General features: G+C 47.8%; 1 protein-coding gene across 1 annotated transcript in view; it reads left to right on the top strand.

The window, feature by feature from the left end:
* The first annotated feature begins 1082 nt into the window (after positions 1–1082).
* CTNNBL1 (catenin beta like 1) overlaps positions 1083–18571 on the top strand; it is a 123341-nt gene continuing 105852 nt past the window's right edge. The window contains exon 1 of the mRNA XM_056844487.1: positions 1083–1122. Within this exon, the coding sequence (XP_056700465.1) occupies positions 1093–1122 (30 nt within the window). The 5' untranslated portion in view covers positions 1083–1092. The remainder of the gene's footprint in view (positions 1123–18571) is intronic.

Below are 18571 nucleotides of genomic sequence, written 5' to 3'. Positions count from 1 at the left end.
GGCCGGCCGAGACAAGCCTGCAAGCCGTTGCCAAGACCAGGAAAACAAACCAACTCGCTTTGGGATCTTTACATTACGGCCTCCTCTTCTTCACTGGCATTGCCAAAGCTTGAGAAACGGTTTGTTTGCGTCTACATTTATAAAAGCATTCGGAAGTGAGAACTGCCACTGCATTAAGCTCAATATATCACAATACTCGTTCTGTTTTACAAATTTCTTTTTTTTTATAAATATTTTTATTGGTTTTCAATATTAAATGGGGATACAGGAAAAAAAGAAAAGGAAAAAACAAACAAACAAAAAAAGACCCTTCGGTTAAACAATATTTTGCATTAACAGAAGAAAAGGAAAAAAAGTATTAGTAAAAAAAAAAAAAGCATAGTCCTCCCCTATTGAGCTTTACAAGGGGGGAGGACGATGCATTTTTTTTTTACTAATACTTTTCTTTTCTTCTGTTAATGCAAAATATTGTTTAACCGAAGGGTCTTTTTTTGTTTGTTTGTTTTTTCCTTTTCTTTTTTGCATTAACAGAAGAAAAGAAAAAAAAAGTATTAGTAAAAAAAAAAGCATAGTCCTCCCCTATTGAGCTTTACAAGGGGGGAGGACTATGCATTTTTTTTTTACTAATACTTTTCTTTTCTTCTGTTAATGCAAAATATTGTTTAACCGAAGGGTCTTTTTTTGTTTGTTTGTTTTTTCCTTTTCTTTTTTCCTGGATCCCCATTTAATATTGAAAACCAATAAAAATATTTATTAAAAAAAAAAAAGAAATTTGTATAACAGTTAGAATGAGTATTGTGATATATTGAGCTTGTGTGCGGTGGATTTCCCCGTTGCCCAGACCAGGGCAGGCATGCCGTGCCACGCATGCGCGAAGCCCGCTGCTGCTGCGGCTTCTTTTCCCGCTGCGCTCGCGGGGAGCCTTTACGGCCCCGCCTTCCCTGGGGGCGGAGGCGTTGGCGCGCCTACGCGGCGCTTTACGGCAGCGGGGCGGCCGGCGCGGTCGCGCTTTACGGCGGCGCGGCTCGCGACTGCGCTGCTTTGCGGGCGTTCGCGACAGTCCGGCGGGAGTCTGCGCGCAGGGGGGGCGGCATGGACGTGGGGGAGCTGCTCAGCTACCAGGTGGGCACCGTGAGAACCCCGACACGCGTTCCGCATGTGTGTATGTGTGCCGTCGTTGACACGTGCGAGTCAATGGGTCGCAGCCCCTTACGTTTGACCCTCCTTTCTCGCGTTTTATGACCACAACAGCCCTGTGGGGTAGGCAGGGCGGGCAGGCTGGTTCCAGATTCCCCCCCCCTCCGTTGAGTTTTATGGGAGGATTCGAACCCAGGCCTCTCTGGGGCAGGCCCTGGCCCAGGAAAGCTTCTTCTGCTGGGGGGGGGGGAGGGGGAAACTTCCCCCCCTCCTTTTGCAGCAACAAGACTCCTGTTCAGGTTTGCTGGAACAGATTCAGACAGCGAATCCCTCTGGGTTCATTGCCAAGAAAGAGGCTGGGTTTGGTTAGTTTCAGAGGGATAGCCGTGTTTTGTTTATTTGCTGCTTACATTTATACCCCACCCTCCTCCCCTGTCTAGGAAGGGGTCAGAGCGGCTCTCCAGGACCAGAGGAGCAGGCCTGTTATCCTAGGTGCTGTGGGACACAGGCAGGATGCCGCTGCTGCAGTCTAAGTCTTGCTTATGGGTTCCCTAGAGGCACCTGGTTGAGCCACTGTGTGAACAGACCGCTGGACTCGATGGGCCTGGGTCTGATCCAGCAGGGCAGGGGTGGGGAACGTCAGGCCCGGGGGCCGTATAAGGCCCGCGAAATCATTCGGTCTGGCCCTTCGTGGGTCCTGGCAGATCTCTAGCTCAGAAGGACCTAAGACTGGCGATCCGCCCCCTCCCGCGGGCAGGAACAGCCTCCCTTCAAGGCAGATGTGAGTTTGTTTTGCCGAGAAAAGGAACCTTTTTTCCCCCCTTGCAGAAGAGTCGTTAGCGGTGGAGCTGCTAGGACTGCCCACGAAAACTGTGTTAACTCTTTCCCACCTGGGCCATTGGGAAACGTATTGGTTGGCTAATTTTTAAGTTGGTAATTTTGCATGGCCCACGAATGATGTTATAAATATCCAAATGGCCCTGGGCAGAAAAAAGGTTCCCCACCCCTGCAGTAGGGCCTTTCTTATGCTCTTATGTCTCTCACAGGACTCTTGTGAGCACAAACAGATAATTCCTACTCCATTTCCAGATAGCACTGTTAAATCCTCCTTTTGAAAATATATTTTCCTCTTTGGTTCTCTTCTGCTTCTTCCTATCCTGGCCAAGGGAGCTGTGAAGTTTAAATCTGTATCCTAAGCATATTGCAATGAAACTTACTTCTGTTGTGCTGTTTTGACATCCCTAAAGGTAAAAGGAAAAGGTCCCCTCTGCAAGCACCGGGTCATTCCTGACCCATGGGGTGATGTCACATCCCGACGTTTCCAAGGCAGACTTTGTTTACGGGGTGGTTTGCCAGTGCCTTCCCCAGTCATCTTCCCTTTACCCCCAGCAAGCTGGGGACTCATTTCACCGACCTCGGAAGGATGGAAGGCTGAGTCACCCTTGAGCCGGCTACCTGAACCCAACTTCCGTTGGGATCGAACTCAGGTCGTGAGCAGAGCTTGGACTGCAGTACTGCAGCTTACCTCTCTGCGCCACGGGGCTCCTTTTGACACCCCTAGAAAGCTCATAATGGCAGGGGGTGAACCGTGTTAGTCTGTATGAGCAAAATTGAACAAGAGTCCAATGTCTAACTGGAGAGGCAACAAGATTTATTGCAGCAGAAGCTGTCATGAGTCAGAAAAAGTCACGAAAGCATATGATGGAATAATTTTGCTCCTATTTAAAGTGCAGCTGGATTTTTCTTGAATTTCCCTAGAAATATTGGCTGTTGAATCCCAATGCTGGGACAGGTGTGGGCTTCTTGTAAACAAACATCGACTTAAGAACAGTAAAAGATCCCTGCTGGATCTGAGCAGTGGTACATCTAGTCCAGCGTCTTGGCTCACATACTGGCCAACCAATTCCTCTGGAGGTCCAACAACAGGGCACAGATGCTGAGGCCTTCATAAGAACTTTTAAGTACTGTTTATTTTAGATATTAATCTTCGGTTTAGTTTTTATTGTATCAGCTGTATTCTCTGTTTTATCCAATGTTATCTGCTCTGAGCCTGACTTTGTTGGGGAGAGTGGGGTAGAAAATTGAATAAATAAAATAAGAAGAGCCCTGCTGGATCAGAGAGTGAGGGTCCATCTAGTCCAGCATCCTCTTCTCACACAGTGGCCAAACAGCCCCTCTAGAGGCCCAACAACAGGACAGAGAGGCCGAGGCCTTCATAAGAACATCAGAAGAGCCCTGCTGGATCAGACCAGTGGTCCATCTAGACCAGTATCCTGTCCCACACAGTGGCCAATCAGTTCTTCTGGAGGTTCAGCAACAAGGCATAGAGGCTGAGGCCTTCATATGAACATCAGAAGAGCCGTGTTGGATCAGACCAGTGAAGGTCCATCTAGTCCACTGGTTCCCAACCAGGGGTCCATGGACCCCCAGGGGTCCGCGAGAACTAAATTAAGGTCCGCAAAACAAAGTTATAAACCCATAATAAATTAATATTTTCAATTAAAAGTTCTCTATTATAAAATATATATATTCAAATATTATTCTAAGTTTAATGTTTAACTAACAGTTATGATTAAAGTTTATTTTCAAATTCTCAGAATTTTTATTTTGAACCTTGGGGTCCCTGCACCGAACAAAAAAGTCCTAGTGGTCCCTGGTCAAAAAAAGGTTGGGAACCACTGATCTAGTCCAGCATCCTGCCTCACGCAGTGGCCAAACAGTTCCTCTGGAAGTCCAACAACAGGGCATAGAAGCTGAGGCCTTTATAAGAACTTAAGAACTTTTAAGTACTATGTATTTTATATATTAATCTTAGGTTTCGTTTTTATTGTATTGGCTGTATGCTCTGTTTTATCGAATGTTAGCCTCTCTGAGCCTGACTTTGTTAGGGAGAGTGGGGTAGAAAATTGAATAAATAAAATAAAATAAGAAGAGCCCTGCTGGATCAGATCAGTGAGGGTCCATCTAGTCCAGCATCTGGTCTCACACAGTGGCCAACCAGTTCCCCTGGAGGGCCGAACAAACAGGGATCCCTTGATGTTTCATCCTAGCTCTGGTATTCAGAGGTTTGCTACCTCTGCCAATGGAGGCTTCCTTCCGGCGCCACGGGTAGTAGCCATTGATGGACTTCTTCTTCATGAATCTGTGTGTTCATGGCTGACAATGGTTGTTGTTGTTGTTATAGTGCAAACACTGCACTTTTCCACATAGAATCATAGAGTTGGAAGGAACCACCAGGGTCATCTAGTCCAACCCCCTGCACAATGCAGGAAATTAACAACTACCTCACCCCACATCCCCAGTGACCCCTACTCCATGCCCAGAACATGGCCAAGATGCCCTCCCTCTCATCATCATAGAATCAGCGCTGCTGACAGATGGCCATCTAACCTCTTCTTAAAAACCTCCAGGGAAGGAGAGCTCACCACCTCCCGAGGAAGCCTGTTCCACTGGGGAACCGCTCTCACTGTTAGAAAATTCTTCCTAATGTCTAGACAGAAACTCTTTTGATTAAATTTCAACCGTTGCTTCTGGTCTCACCTTCTGGGGCAACAGAAAATAACTCGGCACCATTCTCTATATGACAGCCCTTCAAGTACTAGTCTAGTTTAGGTCCTTTGTGTTACATGTCTGGAGTAGGGGGTAACTTTAGATTTCCTGCATTAAGCAGGGGTTTGGACAAGCTGTCCGATAATGTGTCTTCCGGTTCTAGGACTCTATGAGATTATCCTCAAGGCTCCAGAAGGAAACTGGTGCCTTAGCACCTCTAGACCACACTGGGGATTGCTGGCTCAAGGAAGAGTTTTCTGGGCAACTGTACAGGAATAATTGACAAATCAAGGCAATTTTAAAGCTGCAGTTTAAATGACTGAGAAATAAGGCTGACTTAAATCACTGAATGTAAATCAAAAATTCCTGTTTATTATTTAGATATTTCCTTTAAAATTGCATACTGATTGGTTACTATACCCGTTAAAAACTTATTGATTTAGAATAGGATAGTCTTTATACAGCCTTGGAGGGTACACATTCTGAAATATTTAACTTAATATTGTTACCTATGAAATGGCATATTTTTAGATAACAAGAAGAAGACTTGGTTTTTATACACTGGTTTTTATATGCCAACTTTCTCTACCACTTAAGGAAGACTCAACCTGGCTTACACTCACCTTCCCCTCCCCACAACAGACACCCTGTGAGGTAGGTGGGGCTGAGAGAGCTGTGATTAGCCAAGGTCACCCAGCTGGCTTCATGTGGAGGAGTGGGGAATCAAACCCAGTTCTCCAGATCAGAGTCCACCGCTGTCAGGCCTGTATCTCAGTTGGTTTCGTTTTCCCACTGACCAGACTCAAGGACTGTTGTGCATACCTAAATCCTTTTGAAGCTGTGGGAACCACGGCACTGTTTGTATTTTGTAATCTCTGGCTTTTTTCTATGCTTTTATATTACCAAGTGCAAGCCAGCAAGCTCCATTGCTGTCACCTTTTCTTTATGCTCTGTTAACCTATTTGACCAGTAAAAACCAGCTTCTTTGGACCTGACTGTCTCTGATGTGGTTTTTGGTTCAGATTGGGCCAAGGGCTTACAACCGCTCCAAACCACTGCTCTTAACCACTATACCACACTGCCTCTCATCCATAGGGTCTGTCTCATCCTGCTGTTCCCAAAGGCTAATTGTTCCCTCCCCCCCCCCAGTGTTCCTTCTTCTTTAGTCTGCTCATCTCCTTTCTCATGGAATCCCCCCCCCCCAGTAAAGAATCTGGGAATGATCATCACATGGAAGATCAACAGCCACCTTGTTCTTTTGCGGTTAGATGGGGTCAGTTACAGAGATCTGGTAGTTCATAGGCATAACTGGGGGAGTGGGGGTTAAAGTCACCCAGTTGGATCAATGTTTGACCCCTAAGGTGACCTGCCAGTCAAGATCAGGGCTGTTCTGCTGCACGGTGCCTAGAAGAGAGGTTCTCCCTCTCTTTATAAAGAAAAGCAGCCTTTTTTAAGTTCATGCAAAGAGCCACGTTTAGTTATTTATTTACTTCATTTATTCCCCACTTTTCTCCCCATTGAGGATCTATGTGCCTTACATTGTTCTCCTCTCCCCCCTTTTTTCCTCACAACAACCTTGTAAGGTAGGTTAGGCTGAGAGTGCGTGACAGACCCCTGGTCACCTAGCAAGCTTCCGTAGCTGAATGGGGATTTGAACCTGGGTCACCCAGATCCTAGTCTAACTACTACTCTACACTCGTATCTAACGAAGGGAACTTTGACTCTTGAAAGAGCACACCCCCAAAATCTTGTTGTGCCACAGCACTCGAATCTAGCTACATCACACTGGCTCTCATGTTCAGTTTTCAGAGATTAGATTGAGAATATATCCACAGAAGGGGCAATTGGGAACTCTCCAACTGGGGATCCCGGTGTGTGATTTAGAATTATATAGTTGGAAGGGACATCCAGTCCAACCCCCTGCTCAATGCAGGAACAGCCCAAGGCATCCCTAAAAAGTGTTCGTCCAGCTACTGCTGGAAGGCTGCCTGTGTGCCACCTTGTGTCTCATCAGGGGTTGTCTCCTCCTGGCCACCCCCTTCAAAATATGCGCCTCTTTCTCGTGCACCCAACCCTCCTTGCCTTTCTGGACATAGATTCATAGAGTTGGAAGGGACCTTCAGGGTCATCTGGTCCAACCCCCTGCACAATGCAGGAAATTATTATAATTATAGGATGGGGGAGACTTGTCTCAGCAGTAGTGTGTGCGAAAAGGATCTTGGGGATGGTAAGCTCTCCTTCCCTGGAGGTTTTTAAGCAGAGGCTAGATGGCCATCTGTCAGCAATGCTGATTCTATGACCTTAGGCTGATGATGAGAGGGAGGGCATCTTGGCCATCTTCTGGGCATAGAGTATGGGTCACTGGGGGTGTGTGGGGGGGAGGTAGTTGTGAATTTCCTGCATTGTGGAGGGGGTTGGACTTGACCCTGGTGGTCCCTCCCGACTATGATTCTATGAATTCATAACTACCTCCCCCCACACCTCCACACCCCCAGTGACCCCTACTCCATGCAAAGAAGATGGCCAAAAAAATTATTCAGGACCCCTAACCAATCTGGCCTGGAGAAAAGTTGCTTCCTGACCCCAAAGTGGTGATCGGCATTACCTTGAACATGTAAGAAAGGACCACAAGAGCCAAACACTGACACAACTCTTCCTGCCCTCCCTCTCATGATCTGCCTAAGGTCTGCCTATGGCCATCTAGCCTCTGCTTAAAATCCTCCAAAGAAGGAGCCATGTGGAACAGTGGTTTCCTCACTGAGGCTGTTGCCTCAGTTGCCTCCGTTTTTGGTGCTCATGCTCAGCACTCCCGAGGGCTTGCTAAGTGGCATCCTCCCCTACTCTTGGAGGCAGCTTCTGTCCAGCATCATTCCAATGGTGCTTCCCTCCCCCCCCCACTCTGCCCCCCCACCGGCTCCTCTACACGCAGCAGTTTCTGCCAACTCTTAATCTTCTGTCTAATCCCAAGTGAAAACATTCATTTTTCTCCTGTCTTTATTTCTTCATTTTTCTCGGGCCCTGCTATTATTTATTACCCTCTTCTTTAATTCTAAGTATTTTTGATGCAATTTGCATGTGGCGTGCAAGGCAGCAGAAAACGTAACGCTGCGCCGTATTTCACAGCGTTCGCTGGCTCCGGCGGCTCGTCTGCAAAAAGAAGATTGATGTTGCTCATATTTTCCCCCCTCCTGGTTTTGGAAATGAAAGGCTCCTGCGGGCAGAAGAGAAAGGGGCCTGCATCTCCTCGGGCATATTTCAAAGCACTGCAAACCCCCCTCCCCCCCAAAAAAATCTTCCATTTCTCAATGCCGACATGAGAATTGGCCTTTGCCAGTGAGGCTGGGGTGGAACCTGTCCATTCATGTTGGTCTTGCCGTCCTGGGCAGGATACTTTGCAGGTGGGCACACACTCTCTCGCACGGCCCTTCTGCTAAACTGATCCAGTTGAGATTATATAGAGAGGAGCTCTGAATAGCTGTATGGCAGTGGGTGGGGGAGAAAGGGGGCATGAAGTTGTGGGAGGGGCTGTGGCTCAGTGGTAGAGCATCGGCTTGGCATGCAGAAGGTCCCTGGTTCAATCCCCAGTGGCATCTCCAGTTAAAGGGACTAGGCGAGTAGGTGATGGGAAAGACCTCTGCCTGAGACCCGGGAGAGCCACTGCCGGTCTGAGTAGATAGTACTTGAAGGGCTGTCATATAGAGGATGGTGCCGAGTTGTTTTCTGTTGTCTCAGAAGGTCAAAACAGAAACAACGGGTTGAAATTAAATCAAAAGATTTTCCATCTAGACATTAGGATAAATTTTCTAACAGAGCGGTTCCTCAGTGGAAAAGGCTTCCTCGGGAGGTGGTGGGCTCTCCTTCCCTGGAGGTTTTTAAGCAGAGGCTAGTTGGCCATCTGTCAGAAATGCAGATTCTGTGACCTTAGGCAGATGATGAGAGGGAGGGCATCTTGGCCATCTTCTGGGCATGGAGTAGGGGTCACAGGGGGTTTGCGGGGGGAGGTAGTTGTGAATTTCCTGCATTGTGCAGGGGGTTGAATTAGATTACTCTGGTGGTCCCTCCCAACTCTATGATTCTATGATTCTACTGATTTCGGTGGACCAAGGGTCTGATTCAGTATAAAGCAGCTTCATGAGGTGTCTTCCTGCCGACCTCATGAATCTCCAGCGGTTCCAGAGCTGCAGATCCACACCTGAACCCGGAATGTTTCTCTTCCTGTAAAACCGGAGGGAGGCTTCAGTGCTCGTGCCGTTTGGACTCTGGTGCTGCTTCTGCTCAGGGCTTAGCTTGATGGGGCCTTCGTAGAGTGTTGGGTCCCCTTCCAGCAACTATCAGTTTGAACCCAGGGCCGCCAAATGGAGATACTGAGCAGCCTCCCCTGATTTCACTGGCCTTGTTCTCAGCTTCTGTCCTACTAGAGAGGTGGAGTCCTGAAGGGGGTGGGAAGCTAAGAAAAAGTTGGGAAGGAAACTCCCCCCCCCCTCAGCTTTTAAAGACTTTTTAGGTTCTGGTTGAAACTGGGAAGCAGAAAAAAAAACCCTCCTGTATTCTTTTGGAATGGGTGAGATGCACTTTTACAGCAAAATTTAAGTCAAACTGTACCGTTCAATTTTTCCAATGGAAAAACTGGGAAATTTGGGGGAGCAAATTTGACATGAGTGAAATGTGTTAAGATTAAGATAGCAGAGGGTGCAGTTTGGAGCTGTCTTTCGCTTTGATGGTGCATTTGCTATTTTGCTTGTAGAAAACGAAGGGCTTTAAATTCCATAAATATGCCAGTTAGTATAATTTTATATGCAGTCTAAGGTTATAAAGGATTCATTTTATATTGGTAAAGCAGAAACATAGGTTTAGGTTTGATAGGAAATTAAGCTTGCATACATGTCTACTCCCCCCACCCCCAATTTCCATTATAAAAAAGACAACTGAAAATACTCTTCCCCCCCCCCCCCCATGGGCTTCAACATTTCCGGACGTTTTGCAGCTCTGTTCCCTCCCGGTGTTATTAAAATGGATTTTTTAAAAAGCTGGATTACATGTGATTGGACAGTTTCTGCCCGAGCAAGTTATTATAAAATGGCGATTAGGTGGAGGTACGGTTTTTTCATTGTTTCATCCCTGAGTTGCTTATTTGGGTTGTACAAAGACTGTTTGCGTGCTACTGAGTCCTTGGAAAAGATGGTCTTTTGCCTAATTGGAAGGTAGAGCAATTTGTTCGCACCTCCCAGTTGTGTGCATCTTCATTCTGAGCCCCTCCCGCTCCAGCTGAGGCTAACTAATTTGAAAATAGTTTCCTACTGAGTACAACGGGTCAGTCCCAGGCAGAACTTTTGACCAGGTGTACAGAAATGGTTTGGGTGTCTCCCTCAGCCCTCCCGGGTTGCTGAGTTCCTTGGAAACCCTGCTTCTCCCTGGATAAGCCAGCCCGACAAGTTCCTTTCCCGTTCTGATTGCCCTGGGTAGCCCCCTCCTCTACACATTGAGTCTGTGCTCTGCTTCATCAAACTGTGCTGCTGTCTCCGTGCCAGGGTTGGCTGAGCCAGCGCTGGGCAGGCTGTCCTTTAATTCGGTGCCAAGTGTTGGGCGGAAGGGGAGGCAGGCCCGGCGCGCATCAGAGAAGACAATAACTCCGGATGCGGCACCTGGCGGTTTACAAAGGGCTCAGGAATCCGTGTGCGTGGAGACGGCCAGGCAGAGCGGTTGCAGATGGCCCGGCCTGCAGATTAAATATTGCAGCCGTTTCGCCCAGAAAGGCTGTGCCCAGAGCCTGCCTGCCTGGTTTCTGATTACAGCCGGTAATTAAGGGGTCATCGCCAAGTCCGGCTATTTCCAGGGCTCCTCTTCCAGTTATCTCAGGAGAGGAGAGGGGAGGCAGCCGCCCTGATTACCAAAAGCTGATTTGTGCCGCGGCAGCCAGCTGGTTCCCAATTGCCACTTGGCTCTCGAGAGCAGGACATCCACGTGATGCTTGAGGAGAGCTGAGATGGGCAAGCTGGACCGGGGCTTTGTCTGCCTGAGCCGGCACAAAGTGAGCAAGATTGGTGGTGTCGGTGACAGGTTTTAAATTGGCCCGGGAGCAGGCGCACCTGGTGCCAGGAATGGTTGTTTCAGCAGTGGCCTGTCTGCTACTCTGTGCCGTGCTCCCCACCGCCGAAAACCTACCATGCCATTTTCTGTGGGGTTGCTGTCGTCAAAGGGGAGGGGGGTGGCTCCTAGGAGAGACCTTCTGAGAGAGAGCGACCAGGTGGGCTTGAAGAGGGGGACGTTTGGTGGCCAAGGGCCCGTTTCCTCTACACAACACACATGCTTGCGGGGCTTCCGCAGTGCCGTTCTCCTACCCTTCCACGTGCAGTTGGAGGAACAGCAGCACAAGATCAGGAAGGGTAGATTGAGTCACTTGGAGGGTCTCAGGCGCTCTCCGTGGGGTTGGCACAGAAGATGTGCCTCTCCCCAGCACATGCCACCCGGTGCTCTGGGTTGCATAAGAACATGGGAAGAGTCCTGCTGGATCAGACTGGTCTATTTAGGTCTAGGCCTTCACAAATTGTATCTGGCTCTAGGAGCCAGTCCAAAAAATTAGGTGCCAGAGGGGTGTGGTGGTTAAGAGCAGTGGTTTGGAGCAATGGCCTCTAATCTGGAGAACTGGGTTTGATTCCCCACTCCTCCACATGAGCAGCGGATGCTAATCTGGTGAACCGGGTCGGTTTCCCCACTCCTACACATGAAGCCTGCTGGGTGACCTTGGGCCAGTCACAGTTCTCCCCGAAATCTCTCAGCCTCACCTACCTCACAGAGTGTCTGTTGTGGGGATGGGAAGGGAAGGAGATTGTAAGACGGTTTGATTCTGCCTTAAGTGGTAGAGAAAGTCGGCCTATAAAAACCAACTCTTCTTCGTTTTTCAGTCTTCAGAGTTTTGTATACTAATTACTCTATTTTGCAATTATTGCTACCACAAATCCCAATCCTAACCGCCTCCCGGTTTCTTGTAATTTTATTAAAGCTGTGACTAAAGTGTAGCATATAAATAAATGAATGGGTAAATAAATACAGGATTAGCCCTGACTGTCATCGCTACAACAAACAGGTAACCCCTAACCTGGCTTCTCCTGTCTTTCTGATAATTCCATTATTGCTTTAAAAGCTCCATTTAATTGAATATTAGAGCCAGTATAGAAAGCAACTGCTTAAGAAGGGAATTCATCCACCACCATCGGATGACGAGAAGTTAACACGTAAATAAGCGACAGCAAGAACTTCATGCCCCTGTATTTTTGTGCCCTCTATCAAAACATGTTCTGATGTGAAATGATAAATAAGATTTGTGCTTCTCATTGAGAGACGCTGCAATAAAACCATGGCTAAAAATACTTGGCGCTGTAGTGAACTTTCCAGGGGCCCTGGCAACCTAGGATTTGTCAGGCACTGATGCAGTCAAACATCCTGTTTCTCACAAAGGCCAACCACCTGCCCTGGAAGATTGGGGGAAACCTTCCCCAGGCAGGCAAACAGCAGAGTGATAGGAACCCTTTTTGCCCGGCATGTCTCTGCTGCCCCCAACCTCCACACAGTGAAATCACCCCCCCTTTTTCTCATGCCAGCTGAGTAGCTTCTCCCTGAAGGGCTGCTTTCTCCCATGAACACCTCAGGAGGTGGTGAGCTCTCCTTCCCTGGAGGTTTTTAAGCAGAGGCTAGATGGTGATCAATGCAATGCTGATTCTATGACCTCACGCAGATTATGAGAAGGAGGGCATCTTGGCCATCTTCTGGGCATGGAGTAGGGGGTCACTGGGTGTGTGTGTGGGGGAGGTAGTTGTGAATTTCCTGCATTGTGCAGGGGGTTGGACTAGATGACTCTGGTGGTCCCTTCCAACTCTATGATTCTATGAATCTGCCTTCTACTGAATCAGACCCTCGCTCCATCGAAGTCAGTATTGTCTACTCAGACCATCAGTGGCTCTCCAAGGTCTCAGGCAGGGGTCTTTCACATCATCTACTCGCCTAGTCCCTTTAACTGGAGATGCCGGGGATTGAACCTGGGACCTTCTGCATGCCAAGCAGAGGCTCTACCACTGAGCCACAGCCCCTCCCTTTCTTCCGTGTCAGCCTCCCTGCACTGTGAAGGGAGAAGACTGCAGAAGCCTTGCTGTCCGAGAGTCCCCTTGTCCTCAGGGAGGTTGGTGCAACTCTGTCCTCCTTAGTCTAAGATGGTTCTCTTACACCGAGATTGCTGGATTGCCGTCTGCTTAGCACTGCTTCTCTTGTGTGCTTATTCTCTTCCTGTTTGTCTGGTTTTAAAAAGAGCCCTGTGGCGCAGAGTGTTAAGCTGCAGTCCTGCATTCAAAAGCTCTGCTCACGGCCTGAGTTCGATCCCGACGGAAGTCGGTTCAGGTAGCCGGCTCAAGGTTGACGCAGCCTTCCATCTTTCCGAGGTCGGTAAACTGAGTATCCAGCTCGCTGGGGGTAAAGGGAAGATGACTGGGGAAGGCGATGGCAAAAACCCCCCCCCCCATGCAAACAAAGTCTGCCTAGTAAACTTTGGGATGTGACATCACCCCATGGGTCAGGATTGACTGGTGCTTACACAGGTGACGACCTTTACCTTTTTGTCTGGTTATTATTTATTTTATTTTAAACGGTGTTGATGAAACTTTTGGGTTTTTTTTTTTTTGCCTTATGGGCCTGCTGTGCCTGGAAGGGACCAAATATTTTAACTGGACTCTGTCCTTAAAAACAAAAGGGATCTAACATTTTTTCCCCTCAATCTGGTCTTTTTGGTCAGAATTAAGTGGCGGTCTAAGGCAGGGTTCCCCAACATGGTGTCCATGGGCGCCACGGCACCCACCAACACCTTTCCTGGCACCCGCCAAGTATTTTTAGTCACTGTGTGACTGAAGAACAGCTATACGAATGCAATTTTTTTGTAAACAATACATTTTTAACAATACATTTGAAAAGGCATCCTGTTAAGCAGAGCTTCTGCCTGCACTGTTGAATAGTTGTTATTAGAGTTATACATGACCAAATTCCCTGAGATCTTATGGTTGGCTCCCCCTCTTGTGGCAACCATTTTGTGGCTGCCCCCCCCCCCCATCTAGTGCCACAATTCCAAAATTATCTGCAGGCTCAAAAAGGTAGGGGACCCCGATCTAAGAGTTAAACTCAGAGAAATGCACAGGGGAAAGCTTCTTCTGCCTCTCCTACGAATGGAGACCCCTGAGAAAGGGTTCTATCCAGATGCCCTGGGGTCAGGACAGATGGTTTTTGCAGGCCAGTCTGTGTGTCACAGGAGATTAGTAAAAATGGCTACTAGTCATGATGCATGCCTGTTCTCTCCAGGATCAGAGGAGCATGCCTATTATATCAGGTGCTGTGGAACGCAGGCATGACAATGCTGCTGCAGTCGCCTTGTTTGTGGGATTCCTAGAGGCACCTGGCGGGCCACTGTAGGAACAGACTGCTGGACTTGATGGGCCTGGGTCTGATCCAGCAGGGCCTTTCTTATGCTCTTATGTTCTAAGGCTTTAAGAGGGGAGTGGACGTATTTGGGGAGGAGAGGGCTATCCATGGTACTAGTCAAAATGAATACTAGTCATGATGCATACCTATTCTCTCCAGGATCAGAGGAGCAGGCTTATTATATGATGTGCTGTGGAACACAGGCAGGGCAATGCTGCTGCAGTCAAAGTCTTGTTTGAGGGCTTCCTAAAGGCACCTGGTTGGCCACTGTGTGTACGGACTGCTGGACTTGATGGGCCTGGGTCTGATCCAGCAGGGCGTTTCTTATGGAGATGCTGTGACAGTCTCTCTGAGCAGGCTGGCTTTCCCAGCAGGCTCAGCTCCTGTTGAAAAGGCAGGCAAGGGAAGTTTAAGATGTTTTCAGTAGCTCTTTCAATCTTCTCCACTAGATCAGGGGGGTCCCCAACCTTTTTGAGCCTGTGGGCACCTTTGGAATTCTGACACAAGGTAGTGGGAACAACTACAAAAGGACTGTCACACGAGGCGGAGCCAACTCGAAAATGGCTGCTGCAGGAGGCGGAGCCACGCACACAGGGAAAGCCCAGGTGTAGAGGAGGAGAGGGGCAATTAAAAAAAAATACACTGGGAAAGAGGAGAGAGGGAGAATAAAACCAAAGCTGTGGTGGCAGCCGAAGCAACATTGCTTTAATGTGCGCAGCCGATCAGAAACCCAGGTGGGCAAGAGCCCCCCACGGCCACACCCACTTTCTAAAAACACTTGCTTAGTCCCTTTTGGGAAGGCTAGTCAAGCTAGGATGGAGGAAGGTGTCAAAACTATCCAGTTACCCTTCTTGCCAGAAAAAGGGGAGAAGCCACTAATTTGATAATTCTCCTACAGAAAAATGAAGAAGATCCAAAGCACTGCGTTCTTTTTGCAGTGTTTATTATAAAATAATATGTATAAAAGAAAGGATAGCAGGTTAAAGATGAATGAACAAGCATCGATAAAAAATACAGCAGGCTCTTTGGCATCATTTCAGGCTCTCTCTGCCCTCCTCGTTGATTCCGCCTCATCTTTTAAGTGAGAAGTTCATGAAATTTTTGCAGAGCAACGTGCTTGGATGTTGTAACGCCGTGGGCATAAACAGTTTCAGCAGGCGAGATTAGCTCCTTCAGACGGGGACCGCATGACCTCCGGAAGAGGAGAGAGGGAGAATAAAACCAAAGCTGTGGTGGCAGCCGAAGCAAGCCTGTATTTTCAGGAATGCTGAGCAAGGCTGTCGCGATGGAAACTTTTAAGGCCTCAAAAACCTGAGGACATTGTGGCCGTTCTAAAGCATCATGCTCTGGCTATCTGTCACAGGTGAGGGCCAGGGAAGGTGTTGGCGGGCGCCATAGAATCATAGGGTTGGAAGGGACCACCAGGGTCATCTAGTCCAACCCGCTGCACAATGTAGGAAATTCACAACGACCCTCCCCCCATGCCCCCAGTGACCCCTACTCCATGCCCAGAAGATGACCAAGATGCCCTCCCTCCCACGAACTGCCTAAGGATCAGCATTGCTGACAGACGGCCATCTAGCCTCTTCTTAAAAACCTCCGGGGAAGGTGAGCTCACCATTTGATAGACCAAATAGAAGAATACGGCAATTTTTCTGGTTATAAAATCAACAAGTCTAAAACTAAAATTATGGCGATAAATATGACAAAAGAGGAAAAGGATGAAATCAAACATATATCCAGCTGCGAGGTTACCGAAGACCCGGTGAAATATCTGGGGATAAAACTAACAGCTTCAAATAAAATAGTATTCAGAGACAATTATATATCAATATGGCAGAAAACTGAGAGAGAACTAGAAAGATGGACTAAACTAAAAATCTCCTGGTTGGGAAGAATTTCGGCCATCAAGACAAACGTCTTGCCAAGAATGAACTTTTTATTTCAAATGATCCCATTTGTTGTAGAAGAAAAAACATTGGAGAAATGGCAAAGCCAAATTAATATATTTATTTGGAACGGGGAGAAGCCAAGGATTAGATTCAAAATTCTTCAGGACAACATGTATTTCCCTTTTCTGTGCTCAGTTTTTGGCTGCTGGGAATTGTGGCTTGAGGGGGGCACCTGTCCGTCTCGCCTCTGCAGGGCAGCTTAATTTCCTTTTCCTTTATTTTCCCGAGCGTCGAGCCGCTGCCCTGCCTGCCACGGCTTATTCGTTTTGAGATGCACTAGAGAAAAGCAAGATTGAAAGCAGGCCGGCTTAACACAGGTGTTACAAAAAAAGATTAAGAGGTGGTTGGGAAGATATCGCTGGAGATTTGGGGCTTGCCTCCCGAAGTCTTTCTAAATTGACAGCTAATGGGTTAGCTCTTCTTGATGACTCTTTCTAGCGGAGCTTCGGCTGCTGCGGAACCGCGCACAAAGGGAGCCCCTCCTTCACTTAGGAAGATTCATTTCAGATTTCTTTAACAAATGGTTTCCGAGCTCCATAGTAACAAGGTTACTTCTTTCTCTGCACCAGGCCTGGCAGACAGATTTCTATTATTAAACAGAACGCGTTAATTCATCGCCAGCCCCCCCCCCCTTTCCCGGTTCCAATTTCACTGAATTGCTCACGAAGGTTGGCAGTTAACTGAGCTCAGAACGATTGGTTTTCTCTGCCTTTTCTTTCTTTTCCTATTTTGCTGGAAGGAACGTTTTTCTAGGGCAGGTGGGTTTCTTGGGAGGTTGGCTCGGGTGGTGGCTGAGCATGGCTTCCCTTCATCTGGTTGTCCGTGGTGAATAATCCCATCCTAGGCTATCAGGTGGACCGCCAAAAAAAATATCAGTGGGTTATAGATCAAATCAAGCCTGAACTGACCCTGGAAGCTAAAATGACTAAACTGAAGCTATCGTACTTTATGCTCACATTATGAGACGACAAGAGTCACTGGAAAAGACAATCATGCTAGGAAAAGGTGAAGGCAGCAGAAAAAGAGGAAGACCCAACAAGAGATGGATCTACTCAATAAATGAAGCCACAGCCCTCAGTTTGCAAAATCTGAGGAAGGCTGTCAAAGACAGGACATTTTGGAGGACTTTCATTCATAGGGTCGCCATGAGTCGGAAGCGACTTGACGGCACTTAACACACACACACACTATCAGGTAGGGAAGGCCTGGGTTCCTTCTGGCTTTTACATACAATCTGTGCATTGTGCTATCCCTTAAGATAGCTGGATTCAAATCCAGTAGTGTCTTAGAGACCAGCAAGATTTCTGGGAAAGGAGCTTTCGAGAGCTCCTACTCCAAAAATCTTGCTGGTATCTAAGACGCTACCAGATTCGAATCCAGCTGTTTTTGTATTGGGAAGTTCTTGAAAAGCTCTCCCCCCCCCCCCCCCGCTTCAGATCTTAAGTTTTTTTTTCAGGGGATTCGGCGACGTTCCGGTGAACATTAGAAGGCAGCATTCATAATTACACTCCAGGCGCGTTTCTAATTTATCATAATGACTCTGTTATTGCATATTAGAGAAGATTCCCCCCTCCCCCAATTGAGGTCGAAGCAGATCGTAGCTGCCGATAATGACATCGATTGGGGGCCTGGAGGAAATGGAGCTGCCTTTGTAGCAGGGTTTTAATTTAGAAACGGTTCTGGTGCTGCGGCCTCGTCTATGCTACATTACTTTGCATCCAGGCCCATGGTGTGTTCCCCCGGCCCTTCATTATGGCTGCAGCCTCATTGCTTTTTAATTAAAAAAAAAAAGAGAGGGAGAAAAATGAGAACCGGCAGCCTGAATTGTGTGCTGCCTCAGTAGACGGGTCAGACACAAACTTTTAACTTGCCGCTTCGAGATGGGCATGAACAAGGTGGCCCTTTCTTACGTGCCCAGGGAAATGCTGTTCACCACTTTGGGGTCAGGAAGCAGTTTTCCTCATGGCCACATTGGCCAGGGATCCTGGAAGGTTTCTCCCCATCTTCTGGGCATGGAGCATATAATCATATAATTGGAAGGGGCCATACAGGCCATCTAGTCCAACCCCATGTTATAGATGTTATGCCTCTGTTGATACACCCCAAGATCGCATTAGCCCTTTTTGTTGTTGCATCACACTGGCTGCTTGTATTTTACTTACGGTCCATCTGAACCCTAAGATCGTGTTCACACACACTGCTGCCCAGAAGTGTATCCCCAATCCAGTATGCATGTCCCTCATTTTTGGTACCTAGATATAGAACTTTCCAACAGTTAGAGCGGTTCCTCAGCGGAACAGGCTTCCTTGGGAGGTGGACGCTATACTTCTGTTGAGGCAGCCCAAGGCCGCATTTGCCTTTTTAGTTACCGCATCACACTGCTGACTCATGTTCAGTGTTTGGTCTACTAAGACCCCAAGATCCTTTTTGCACACACTACTGCCAAGACAAGTCTCCCCCAACCTATAATTATGCAT

Source organism: Euleptes europaea, chromosome 2 (assembly GCF_029931775.1).
Source record: "Euleptes europaea isolate rEulEur1 chromosome 2, rEulEur1.hap1, whole genome shotgun sequence".
NCBI lineage: Eukaryota > Metazoa > Chordata > Lepidosauria > Squamata > Sphaerodactylidae > Euleptes > Euleptes europaea.
This window is presented reverse-complemented; position numbering and strand designations above follow the sequence as displayed.